Here is a 12,217-nt window from a genome sequence, read left to right on the forward strand (position 1 = left end):
AAACAAAAAAGATAGAAAGAAAAGAAAAGAACACATAGTAAGCAGTTTAGGCTTTGTGGGCCAAACATATAATAAATATTTCAGTAGAAAAAATGTGAATCAGGTAGTAAGTGTATGGACAAGAAATTTACCAAAGATCCGGACACCATTTGCCCCTTGACCTTGAAGACACAGGTCCCTGTCAGTCTCCAGTGAACATTATCGTGTAGTTTTGGAAAGTAAATACTAGGCCAACCTGAGAAGGCACAAGATCATGGACTCTATCTGCCATCACTTCTTCCACAGACGAGGTGGGCTGCGTGGACCCTGATGTCTGCCAAAGCATCTGTGGGGCCCGAGTGGGATGTTCCAACATTGCCTACCCCAAGCTGGTCATGACTCTCATGCCTGTTGGTGAGTCTCTCCTCCCCACCCCACCCTGCACTCTCACCTCCAGCCTCCTCCAATCTCCACTGCCCAGGAGGGATGGCACTAACATGGATGGGAAGAGGGGAGAAAACTATTTACCTCTGCACCCCCATCCTAACACACACACACACTTTTTACAAGCATTTGTACATAAGACATCAGCTCTGTGGGCAGGTTCTGGAGATGTAGAGATAAAAGGCAGACCCCTGCTCAGGCATCATGAGGTCTCCAGGGTGCCTGGACTTGCCAGAGGCACAATCCAGTGGAATCAGTGTAGTGACCCAGCATGGGTTAAGGGAGCCCTAAGGAGGCACCTGACCCAGCTGGAGGATGTCGGGAAGGTCTCCCAGAAGGAAGGAAATGGAGCTGCATCCTGAGTTAAATCTTAGGCAGACACAGCCGGAGGGGCATAGGAAATGTCATTCTAGGGATGAGAAGCTGTGCCTGCAAAGGCCCAGGGTGAAGAGAGGGCATGAAGTATGAGCTGAAAGAGGCCCAGTGTGGATGCAGGAGCCAGGAGGAATGAAGACAAACTTCCTGGTGGGGATGTCACCACCAAGCCTTGTTCTGGAGCAGAGTGCTAGGACACTGGGGGGTTTTGGTCAGAGAGAGCATGACTGGGTTTGTGTTTCAGCAAGACCAGTCTGCGTGGATGACTCTGTATGAGGCAGGCTTGGGGGTAGGCAGGGAGATTGTCCATGGGGCATTTGCAGTGGTCCAGGTAGGTGGACCAAGTCAGTGGCATCAGAGATGAAGAGAAGGGATTTAAAGATGTTTGTGAGGTTGAATTGACAGGACTTGATTTGAGGGATAATACAGAGAAATCCTAGAAGGCTCCCAGATCTTGGCCTTTAGATGGTGGTTTTATAATGATATTGAGATTAGGGACATACGAAGGGAGGTAGGATTATGGAGGGCAGCAGAGAGTAGAGTTATTCCCTCCCTGTGGTAGAAGGAGGAGTGAATCCAGGCAGTAGTGGCCATGGAGGGAGCCCCAGCTAGGACAGAGCTGCCCTGAGGGGCAGATTGGAGGTAAGCAGGGAGGGGAGCAGAGCAAGGGTCTCAAGTAGCCCTAAGCTCTGCTGTGGGGCTCGAAAGACAATAACTAAAGAGGGGAACAGAAGTCCCCAGAGGGAGATGGGCACCTGAGTTTGGAGCACTTGAGTCTGAGGCCCCTGTGGCGCTTCAAGGGAGAGAAATGGACATCAGAAGGTGGTTAAATATATGGATTTGGAAGGAAAGAGGACTGAGGTGGGACCCGGACTGGGATCATCTCCCCAGGGGTGAGCAGTCATATCTCTAGAAACTTGGTCACCGTCAGAGAAACTTCAGATATCAGTGGGCCCCATCCTCCCTTGTTCAAGTGGAAAAATAGGCCCAGAAATGGCAAGGAGCTAGTCCAAGGATCCTACATACAGCTGGTTACTTGCAGAGCCAGGAAACAAGCCCAAAGCTGCTACCTCCCAGGCCAGGGCTTTAGCCCAACACCACCATGTCAATGAAGAAGGTATAGAAACACTAAACAGATCCACCCAATTATTAATAATCACCTTTCTCCTCTCCCCAGCAGCGACCCACTAACCAAGTATCTACAAGCTGTGAAACCTAGACTGAGATGTCAAAGCTTCAGAGAACCTAGTCCTACATGCCTTAATAGGATGGATGAGGAAACTGAGGCTCAGAGTGGGAGGTGGAGGGGCAAATGAGTCATGCAAGGCCACATAGAAAGGCAGGGAGAGAGCCTGGGCAGAACCCAACCTGTAGTTCTGTGGTCTTGGATTTCTTATCTGTGCTGGATGGGAGCCTCATCCAACCCCTTCCCTCTCTCATCCCCACCCCCAGCTCCTGACTCTGCAGAACGCTCCAGCAGCCTCTGTGGTCCTGGCAGAGTCGGCCTTAACAGGCCAGCCATTCACATGAGCCTCATCTCTCCCCAGGTCTGCGGGGCCTGATGATTGCCGTGATCATGGCTGCCCTCATGAGCTCACTCACCTCCATCTTCAACAGCAGCAGTACCCTGTTCGCCATTGACGTGTGGCAGCGCTTCCGCAGGAAGGCAACAGAGCAGGAGCTGATGGTGGTGGGCAGGTGCGCTGGCCCCTCCTTCCTTCCTTCCCAAGTGCCCTCTCCCCTCTCCCCTGCCCTGGGTTACCCTGAGCAGGTGTGGCTGGGTTGGACCCTGGACTGGCAGCCAGAGCACTGGGTTCAAGCTCCAGCTCTCCACATGATTTCAAGTAAGTCCTTCCCCAACCCTGGACCACTCCTTCTTTCTGAATAAAAGGAAAAAACACCTCTTCCCTGGTAACTTTATCTTGGAATTGATCAACAGGGTTATTGAGAGGTAAAAAAGTACTTAAGAAATGAAAGGTAGACTGTGTAAGCACAAGGACATTTAGCAAGCAGCTCACCCAAGGTATTCCCAACCAACTGTGGATATTACACCCGGTTAAAAAAAAAATGCTATTAATTTAATCCATCAGATTCACTCTGAACATCTACTATGCATCACATCCCACATGCAGGGGACCCATGGATGGGTCATATGGCCCTGCCCTCAGGGTGCTCACAGTTTATTAAGAAAGGTGGAAACACAGGTAACACAGCAAGGTATTTGCATCAATGGAGATTTTCATGGGAGGGCTGTCTCCAAATGATGCAGAGCCTTGGACACCAAGCTAAGGAATTTGAACTTTATCTGTGGGTAACAGTTTTATGCTTTTAAAAGCCTAAGTTGGTGACTAATATTTTTGGTTCTCCATAGGCTGGAGATCTGTAGTTCACATAAGGTTAAGGGGCCCTTTTTAAAATCTTCGTTTCATAATCAAAGGTTCCCTTACTTGGGTTTCTGGACTAAAGTTCTCCCACTTTGTGGCTAGGTACTTGAATTGAGGAATCTTGTTTTTTCACATCTCCCTGCCTTTGCACTCACTGTTCTTTCTACCAAGATGCCTTCTGCCCAGGGCTGCCTAATGGATTCCTACTGCCTGCTCATCTGTGCACCCCTAGCCCTAGGCAAGGGGACTGGCCATTGCAGGATCTCAGTGCAGGACAGATTGTGCAAAGAGGAGGGGGACGATCGGCAGGGAAGCTACTTGGGTAGTTGATGCTCTAGTGGAGTCTAAGAGAGGCAAAATGGGAGGAAAAGGAGAGGAGAAGACAGGTATGCAGTGACATGTCAAAAGAAGCATTCCTTATCTGTGCACATAAACTAGTTTTGCTACCATTTCCTCAATCAGTGAGGTCCGGGCTCTATCTGCTGGTCATATGTGTTATTGCACTCAACACATCCAAGAAAAGTTTTTCATCAACTTCACACATCTGCAAAATCATACATGCAGAATGCTTTGGGGACTTAGGTCTGAGCCACAGTTTGTTGAGAGCGAGTCAGGTGAATAAGTGGGATTCTTTCCCAAGATCAATGCCACAGTAAGGGAGAGAGGATCAGCGCCTGGAGGAGGGAGCATTTCCTGGAAGCTGCAGTCATCCTGGGAAAGAGCTGCCTTACACCGGGCTGGGATGGAAAAGAGGGGAAGACATGCTACGCCGAGACCAGAGACCTTTTACTGGGGTGGGGGTGGGGCGGAATGTATGAATTCCTCCGTGAACAGCAACAAACAAGTGGGTGACGTGACCTTGAAGGCATCTAATATATAAGTGCCATGGAGGCATTAGAATTATAAGTTTCTTCAGTTCCACATTTCCGATATTCTGGGATTTTAAGACTAAGTTTCTGAATCTTAGTATTTGAGATTCTGGCTGCCAACCTTCTCTGATCTAGTGACTGTGCATTTCCCTCCCTTCTCCCTTCCTGGTTCCTGCGCATCACCTTCACCCCACACCACACCATGCCCACCCGAGTGTGCCTCAGTGCCCTGTGCTCTCTCTGGCAGAGTGTTTGTGGTGTTCCTGGTTGTCATCAGCATCCTCTGGATCCCCATCATCCAAAGCTCCAACAGTGGGCAGCTCTTTGACTACATCCAGGCTGTCACCAGTTACCTGGCCCCTCCCATCACCTCTCTCTTCCTGCTGGCCATCTTCTGCAAGAGAATCACAGAGCCCGTGAGTGCAGTGCACCTGTCTCTCACATAGAGCAGAGGGGCTGGAGACCTGGTCTCTCAATCACCTGGTCTCTGTGACCTTGGGAAAATCCACTTCCCCTCTAGGCTTCCATTTTCCTGACCATAGCATCCGGCCTAGATTCATTCATTCACTCAACAAACATTTATCAGTCTTACAATGGCAGCTCCAGGGATGCAATGGTTTACGAGATTCACATAGCTGTGCCATCGCTGGGCTGGCAGAGAGATAACTGAATAAGCAATAATAATAAAGTATGCTGGCTGGTGGGGGAGTAAAGAGCACAAGCACCTAACCTATGGGGCTCCTGGGAGGGGTCAGGGAAGACTTCCTGGATGAAGTGACATCTGAGCTGAGGCCTGACGGATTAATGGGAGGGGGAAAAATATTCCAGACACAAGGAACAGTGTATGTGAACGTGCAAGAGAGACTGTAATATCTCTAGGGTCTGTTCCATCTCTAATACTATAAGGTTCTATGTGTAAGCAAGATAACAGCAATGACAATGATGATGACAAAGTGTGACCTTACAAGGGTTCCAGCACATGCATCATTCATGCAACAGCCCTGAAACCTGACAGAATCTGGGAGGAAGCAAGGGGTACCCCAGGACTGGAGGCTTGGTTACTCCCCAGGATAGCCTAGAAGAGACAGGCTGGCTGTACCTTGAGAAGCTGATGGATATCAAGGACACCACTCCACAAAAACAATGTGAGAGTTCAAGGTCATTGAAAGTGAGGTCATAGAATCCCCTCCCTTGATAGTACACCTAAGCAAGTGTCTACTCTCTGCACAGGTCTCATCTCACTGACAACGATGCCACACAGCAGGACCTGGATGAACTCTGGGTGTTTCTGCTCATTCCAAAGTTTTTGAAATCAGGATCAATATCTCCCATACTCTTACATGCTGGGAACAGGTACAGGTTAGGGCCAAATGGAGGTATAAAGAAGAAAGACATAAGAGGTACCAGAGCTTTTCTTAAAAACAACAACAACAAAAGGAAAGTCTCTATTCTGATTTCTGATTTATCATAATAGAAGGTTGGGAAGGGGATCCTGGTATTCCCTGATTATTACAAAAGTTTATTCCATTGTAGTTGAATATTAACCATCTATTAATTACTTAGTACTGTTTTAATTTTATGAATTTTTAAATTACTGCCCCCAATGAGAAAACTCTGTGTCAGCAAGGCTGAGTCATTCGTTCAGTCAGTTCACAATGGAGCCAGGATTCAAATCTTAGTCTATCTGACTCTACAACCCCTATGCCACTGTGCCTTTAAGTCAAGACAAAGTCTCAGTACTAATGGGGAACTCATTTGCCCATTAGTAGATGGATTTTCCCAGCATGGTAATAAACCAGTGGGAGACAGATTTGGGGACAGAGTAGTTTTACCTTCCTAGGGTCTCCCACCTGGATCTCACCTCAGCTCATGTCTGCCCTCTTTCACAGGGAGCTTTCTGGGGCCTCATGTCTGGCCTGGGAGTGGGGCTTGTGCGCATGATCCTGGAGTTCTCATATCCAGCGCCAGCCTGTGGGGAGGTGGACCGGAGGCCAGCAGTGCTGAAGGACTTCCACTACCTGTACTTTGCACTCCTCCTCTGCGGGCTCACTGCCATCGTCATCGTCATCGTCAGCCTCTGTACCACTCCCATCCCTGAGGAACAGGCAAGTGTTGTGCTCATACTGAGGCCCTCCAGAAATGCTCTCCCTTCCCCCATAGCCTGGAATTCCACTGCTGACTTTTACTTTGTTGGGTTATGGTCTCCCCTCTGGCCACACAGATGTCCTTGGGAGGGAAAGTTTCTTGGGCTATGAATTCCCCAATGAAAAGTAATTCATTGAACACAAAAATTACTCAGTGAGTACTCACTATGTGCCAGGCACTGTGCTGGGCTTACAAAGATGAATGGTCCCTGCCAGAGTTTATCCTCAGGGGGAAACAGAGCTGCCACAAGCTGCCACTATACAAAGAGAAAGTGCAGAAGGGCCAAGCTGAACCGAGGGGCCGAGCACAGAGGGAGAGGCAGTCACCTCCTGGGGGCCCAGGGAGGGCACACTGATGAGGACACTTTGAATTAGACTTTGAAGAATGAATAGAGAATTTTAAGTGGCCAAGAAACAAATACAAGAGAAAAGAAACAGAGAGCTTATTAAGTGAAGAACTCAAATTGAAATCCTCACCTCTCACAAGCAACAGCCCTTGAGCACTGATGCTTGGTCTACTGCGGCCTTTTTTCCTTACAGCCTAGAGCTAGGGCTGCTGAAATAAAAGACCACCGATTGGGTGACTTAAGCAACAGAAATGTACAGTTTCACAGTTCCAGTAGCAGGAAGGCTGAGATCAAGGTGTCTGCAGCGTTGGTTTCATCCAAGGCCTTTCTCTGTGGCTTGTAAAAAACTGTCTTCTCCTCTTTGTCTTTACACGGTCTTCCCTTGTGCCTGCCTGTGACTGAATCTCCTCTTCTTTTAAGTCATAATGGATTATGGCCCATCCTGCTGATCTCATTTAACCTTAATTGTCTGTAAAGACCCCATCTCCGAATATAGTCACATTCTGAGGTACTGGCGGTTAGGACTTTGACATAGAAATTTTGGGAGGACACAATTCAGCCCATAACAGAGCCCATGCTGGAAGTCAGTGCCTGAAACACGGAGTGGATGGTGCTTTAGAGTTTGCAAGATGACTTTATACCCTTGGTTTCACTGATTCCTACAAAAAAGCAGGGCCTTCCCAGGCTGACTTCTCCAGTGGCTCACACCAGAAATGAGCCCCTCCTCCCGCTGAATCTTCAACCTCTTCTCCATTGCCTGTTTCCTCACTCTTCATCCCGAAGTCTTCCCCAATTGAAAATCCTTCCCTGAATCCTGTTATCCTCTAGTTCCTGCTGCCTCCCTCTCCTCCCTTCAACAGCAGACTTTTGCAAAGAATGGTTTCCTTTCCCAGCCTCCACTTCCCACCTCTTGTCTGTTTCTCAGCTGCTGCTGTCTGGCTGCTGTCCCCAACATTCCGCTGAAATTGCTCTCACTGAAGTCACTGATAACATCTTATTGCTAAAATCAAAGGTCATGTTCCTGTCTTTATCTTAAATGAATTCCCAAGAGAACTGGACACTACTGACCACTTCCTGCACCCTGAAGATCTCTCTTCTGTTCCCTTCCATGAAATATTTCTCCCCTAGGTTTTGTATTTTTGTTGTTTGTTTTGACTACCCTTCAAATCACTCTTTTGACTTCTTCACAGGCTTCTCTGTCTGCTCTGAAATATCAGTGTTCCTTAGGAACCCACCTATGGCCTATAACCTCTCTCACCCTACAATACTCCTGGGCTATAAATTCACCACTTTCTATGTAAAGTTGACTCTCAATTCTCTATCTACAGCCAAAACCCCTCTCCCAAGATTCAAACCAAAAATCCAACTGTCCCCTGATGACATAAAGAGACATAGTCCATATGCTACTGGTGACACCCGGTAGAAGTATTAGGTAAGGTTTATTGAGAGATACTTACAAGCAAGGAAGCTTCCCATGCTCTCATGATCCCAGAGAGATGCATGCCTGGGCCCAGCATAGCGGAAAGTAAGAAGTTGGGAGAAGGATAGGGGATATCCAGCTCAACATGCACCAGAAAGCTGCCTCAGAGCTCAGGCAGTGGTAAGTCCCACACCACCGATATGAGGCAGAGAACTGCTGTGTTTTATTTTGCTGAGTCACCAAAAAGGAGAAGAGAGAAAGCCACCAGGGCCATCCAAGGAAGTAAGTTTTATTTCTCCTCACCTGAACATCTCCACTAGGAGGACCTGCAGACTCCTGAAGCACATCATCATATTTGTGTGTGTACATGTTCTCTCTCTCTCTGTCTCTCTCTATCTCTATCTCTCTTCTTTCTCTCACCAGCACTAATCCCCACTCCTTGTCCTGTGTTCTTTATTCCTGGGAGAGGCACCACTACACATCTGGTCACCCAAGGCAGGAACCCTGGAGCTGTATTAGCCTCCCCCGTGTACCTCACCTGGCTCTTTCAGTCAGTCACGCTGTCCTGATTTCACCTCCTTTATCCATTTCCTCAGGTGTCCATTATTTTTGGTTTCATTTTTGCACTATCCTCCAGGCTGGACCCCTTTCAGTTCACTCCAAGAGGTCTTTGAAGATTCCAGCACTATCTTCTGCTTAAAGTCTGCAGTGACTCTCCATTGCCTACAGGGTTTTTGTTCTTTAAGCTACAACTTCTCAGCCTGACCTTTGAAGCCTCATTCTCAAGTGCCTGCCTCCCTGTCCAGCCTCATTTCCCTCAGTCTGTAAAATCCATGAGGACAGGGCCCAGGAGTGTTTCAGGTCTGTATTCTAGCACCTGGCACAAGCCTGGGGTACAGCACCTGATGTAGAGCAGGGGTGCTCATATTTGAAGAAAGAGGAAGTCAGAGCTAAGATCCAAGCCTTGGGCAAGTCTAAGATAAAACCTGATTCCCAGTCCTGGCCTTGTTCATTGTACTCTTTGCTGTTTTTCGGATGGCCTTCCATAAATGCGCCTCTGTTTTTCTACAGCATGACTTCTCTCCAAGGCAACTGACTCCAGTGTCTTCTTTCCCTCCAGCTCACACGCCTGACATGGTGGACTCGGAACTGCCCCCTCTCTGAGCTAGAGAAGGAGGCCCACGAGAGCACACCGGAGATATCCGAGAGACCAGCCGGGCAGTGCCCTGCAGGAGGTGGAGCAGCAGAGAACTCGAGCCTGGGCCAGGAGCGGCCTGAAGGTAGGCTGCGGCAGGCCGGGGGATACTCATCACAGAGGAACAAGTGGGCACAGACCTATGCTGTGGGCTGCCTTTGGGATGGGGCCTCTGAGGAAGCCCAATAAATATCACCCTAACTCCCTTCCCACGTGGCTATTGAACTATTAGAAAAATAAGATAAATGAGTCAGGTAGATGGGAGCCAAAATAGTGCCCTCATTACTGATCAAGTGTAAGTGGAAAGAGTTGGTTTATGTCTGTGGGGAGATCCACTTCCTAATACTGAGCCCTCATACTCCACGGAGGTACCCATCCAGTCACCAGCAGATCTGATCAGGGGCACAGAATAAAGAGGGCATGCTTGGCTCAGCCCTGTCCTCCCTGTAAAGAAGGGCAGGGCTGAGCTAAGCATGTCCTCTTTATCCTTCCCAAATCCACCAACATGGAAGTCCCTTCTCCCCTAGGTTGAATGAGTACAAGGGCAGAAAATCAAAGAATGTTACACCCACGGGGTTCCCTCCACATGGAAGGAAACATGAGGCATGACAAAGAAACCCCTCACCCTTGTCCTGACCACCACTTTTCTTTATTATTTATTTGTCTCCCCCGGGGCTCAACAAGTCTGCCTATAGTAATACAGAAGCGTGGTTGTCCCTCGTGGGATGAGAGCAGCCATGCCTCCATACAGTTGTTTTGTTTTCCTGAGGTTCCTCCAAAACACCCTCCCACACCTCCGGGTGTCTCCTCGAGCTGCCGATGAGCCATGTGACATATGAAGTGCATCCCTGGAAGTTCCTACATGTGTTAGAAGAGTATGTCAGCTAAATCTACTCGAAGGCCACACAGTATCTGAAGTTGAAAATTATTTTAAGACATGATTTGAGGTACCTGTGTTAGACACAATGCAGCTATAACCTTCCTGAGTTAAACGAAATAACAATATCAAAACGTTCTAATGATAGAGTGAAAACATTATAAAGATTTTTTTCAATTAAAAAAAATCCCAAGGAAAATGTTAAACTCTATAAAGCTCTACCTGGGTGACAAAATAATCTATATGCCAAATCCCAGTGACATGCAATTTACCTATATAACAAACCTGCACATGTATCCCTGAAACTAAAATAAAGGTAACAGAAAAAAAAGTGTCCCAGGAAAATAAATAAATAAATAACTAAAATCCGAAAAGTTAAATAAGTTTGCAAATTAAAGTCCAAAATCAATCTCTCTTGCCTTTGTGAATTAAAAATTCAAAGAAATTAATTCTTAGATTTATTTTCTGCCTCAGTGAAAGAAGGTCTCAATACAAGTAGATGAATAAGACATAGTCTCTGTCCCCAAGGAGGTGAGAATCTCTTGGAGGCAAACAGGTAGTGCAAAGATGTAGAGTTTACACTAAAATGGATAAAAATGTCAGTAATGTAGTAATATTGGGCTTTTAAACACAATGGTATGACATTGTTTATAACATCCAGGCAGAGAAATAAAATGCATCTTCATGTGAAAAAACAGTAAAATCATTAAGTTTTTTTAAAAAAGAGGTCTCAGTACCTGGATGGAGTTAGGGTTCCCTCAGCAGCTGCAGCTACTTTCTCTCATTGGATTGGCGGTAGCTCTAGTTTTATACCAGCCTCTCTGGGCCAAACTTTAAATATTTCTAGTGAGCTAAGAGCATAGACAGAATTAGCAAAGCATCACTTGCTGCACCAGCATGGTTGGCAATGCCATGCCACTTGGTTCTCGTGACTTTGCCAGGTTTTAGCGGCCCTATACTTTCCTCCAGACCTGCAAAGGATCCCACCTTTCTTGAGGCCCTTCACCTTTGCTTAAGGCCTTGATTCTAGAGAAACAGCCACTTGCCTAACGTTAATGACATCATAAGCCCCAGAATCCCACCAAGGTCTAAGGCTCAAAGCTTCTTCCCAAGATACAGCAGTTAAAAGCCAATAATCCAGTATAAAAAGCTATTCACAACGATGGATATAATTTTTTCCAAACTTCTGTGGTTAAAACCCACATAGGCTCACTTCAGAAGACACTACCAAAGATCAACATCACCCTGCCTGGTCTTATCAGTTGCCCCAATTACTTCATGATATTTTGCTTTGCAAATATATATATATGTATATGTATATGTGTGTGTGTGTGTGTGTATATATATATATATTGTTTTTAAACTGCTCCCCCATCATCATTGCAAAGACTGGGTCCTGGGCCTTGTAAAACTTATGGTATTCAAGACAGCAATCTGAGAGCATGAGCTTTTGTAGATGAGGCAACTGCCAAGAGAAGGAGGAAGGAAGAAGGGGCAAAGCTGCAAAGAAGCTCCCAAATAGAAAGAGGAAGGGGACAGCTTGTACTTTCCCACGGCTGAACCCCAGAACTAGGCAGACTTACACAGAGTTACACAAATGAAACTACTCCCTGGTTGGTCCCCAGGCCAAGTGACAGAGTCATCCCTGGAGAAGCCGAGAGGAATGCCTGCTCCCTGTGAATGACTTGCTCCCAAACAAGAAAAAGGAGGTACCAAGTCAGCCAAGAAGTCCAGTGAGAGAAGCTCACCCCACTTCACAGACCACCACCATGAGGAAGTAGAAGGGTAGGGAAAGGCTGGTGCCATTATACACTAAAGCTCCTTCCCTGCCCAGAGAAACAAACATCAGAAATAGGGAAAAGGCACCCTCTCTCAAAAAACCTGCAGGCAGGCATAAGCCAGGCAGTATAATGTTGAGTCCTGAAAAGGAAAGTTAAAAATATTTAAAGGAGGCTGGCACAGTGGCTCATGTCTGTCATCCCGGCACTTTGAGAGGCCAAGACAGGGGGATTGCTTGAACTCAGGAGTCAAGACCAGCCTGGGCAACAAGGCAAAACCCCGTATCTACAAAAAGTGCAAAAATTAGCAGGGTGTGGTGGCGCACACCTGTGGTCACAGCTACTCAGGAGGTGAGATGGGAAGATTGCTTGAGTCCAGAAGGTTGAGGCTACAGTGAGCCATGA

General features: G+C 47.2%; 1 protein-coding gene across 3 annotated transcripts in view; it reads left to right on the forward strand.

The window, feature by feature from the left end:
• Positions 1-12,217, forward strand: part of SLC5A9 (solute carrier family 5 (sodium/sugar cotransporter), member 9) — a 38,982-nt gene that overhangs the window by 23,669 nt on the left and 3,096 nt on the right. For all 3 annotated transcript variants that reach the window (XM_011926228.1, XM_011926230.1, XM_011926229.1), the window contains 5 exons: positions 286-393; positions 2,346-2,496; positions 4,299-4,467; positions 5,941-6,156; positions 9,083-9,242. In XM_011926228.1, the coding sequence (XP_011781618.1) occupies positions 286-393; positions 2,346-2,496; positions 4,299-4,467; positions 5,941-6,156; positions 9,083-9,242 (804 nt within the window). The remainder of the gene's footprint in view (positions 1-285; positions 394-2,345; positions 2,497-4,298; positions 4,468-5,940; positions 6,157-9,082; positions 9,243-12,217) is intronic.

This window comes from Colobus angolensis, unplaced genomic scaffold (genome assembly GCF_000951035.1).
Source record: "Colobus angolensis palliatus isolate OR3802 unplaced genomic scaffold, Cang.pa_1.0 Scaffold68, whole genome shotgun sequence".
Classification (NCBI taxonomy): Eukaryota; Metazoa; Chordata; class Mammalia; order Primates; family Cercopithecidae; genus Colobus; species Colobus angolensis.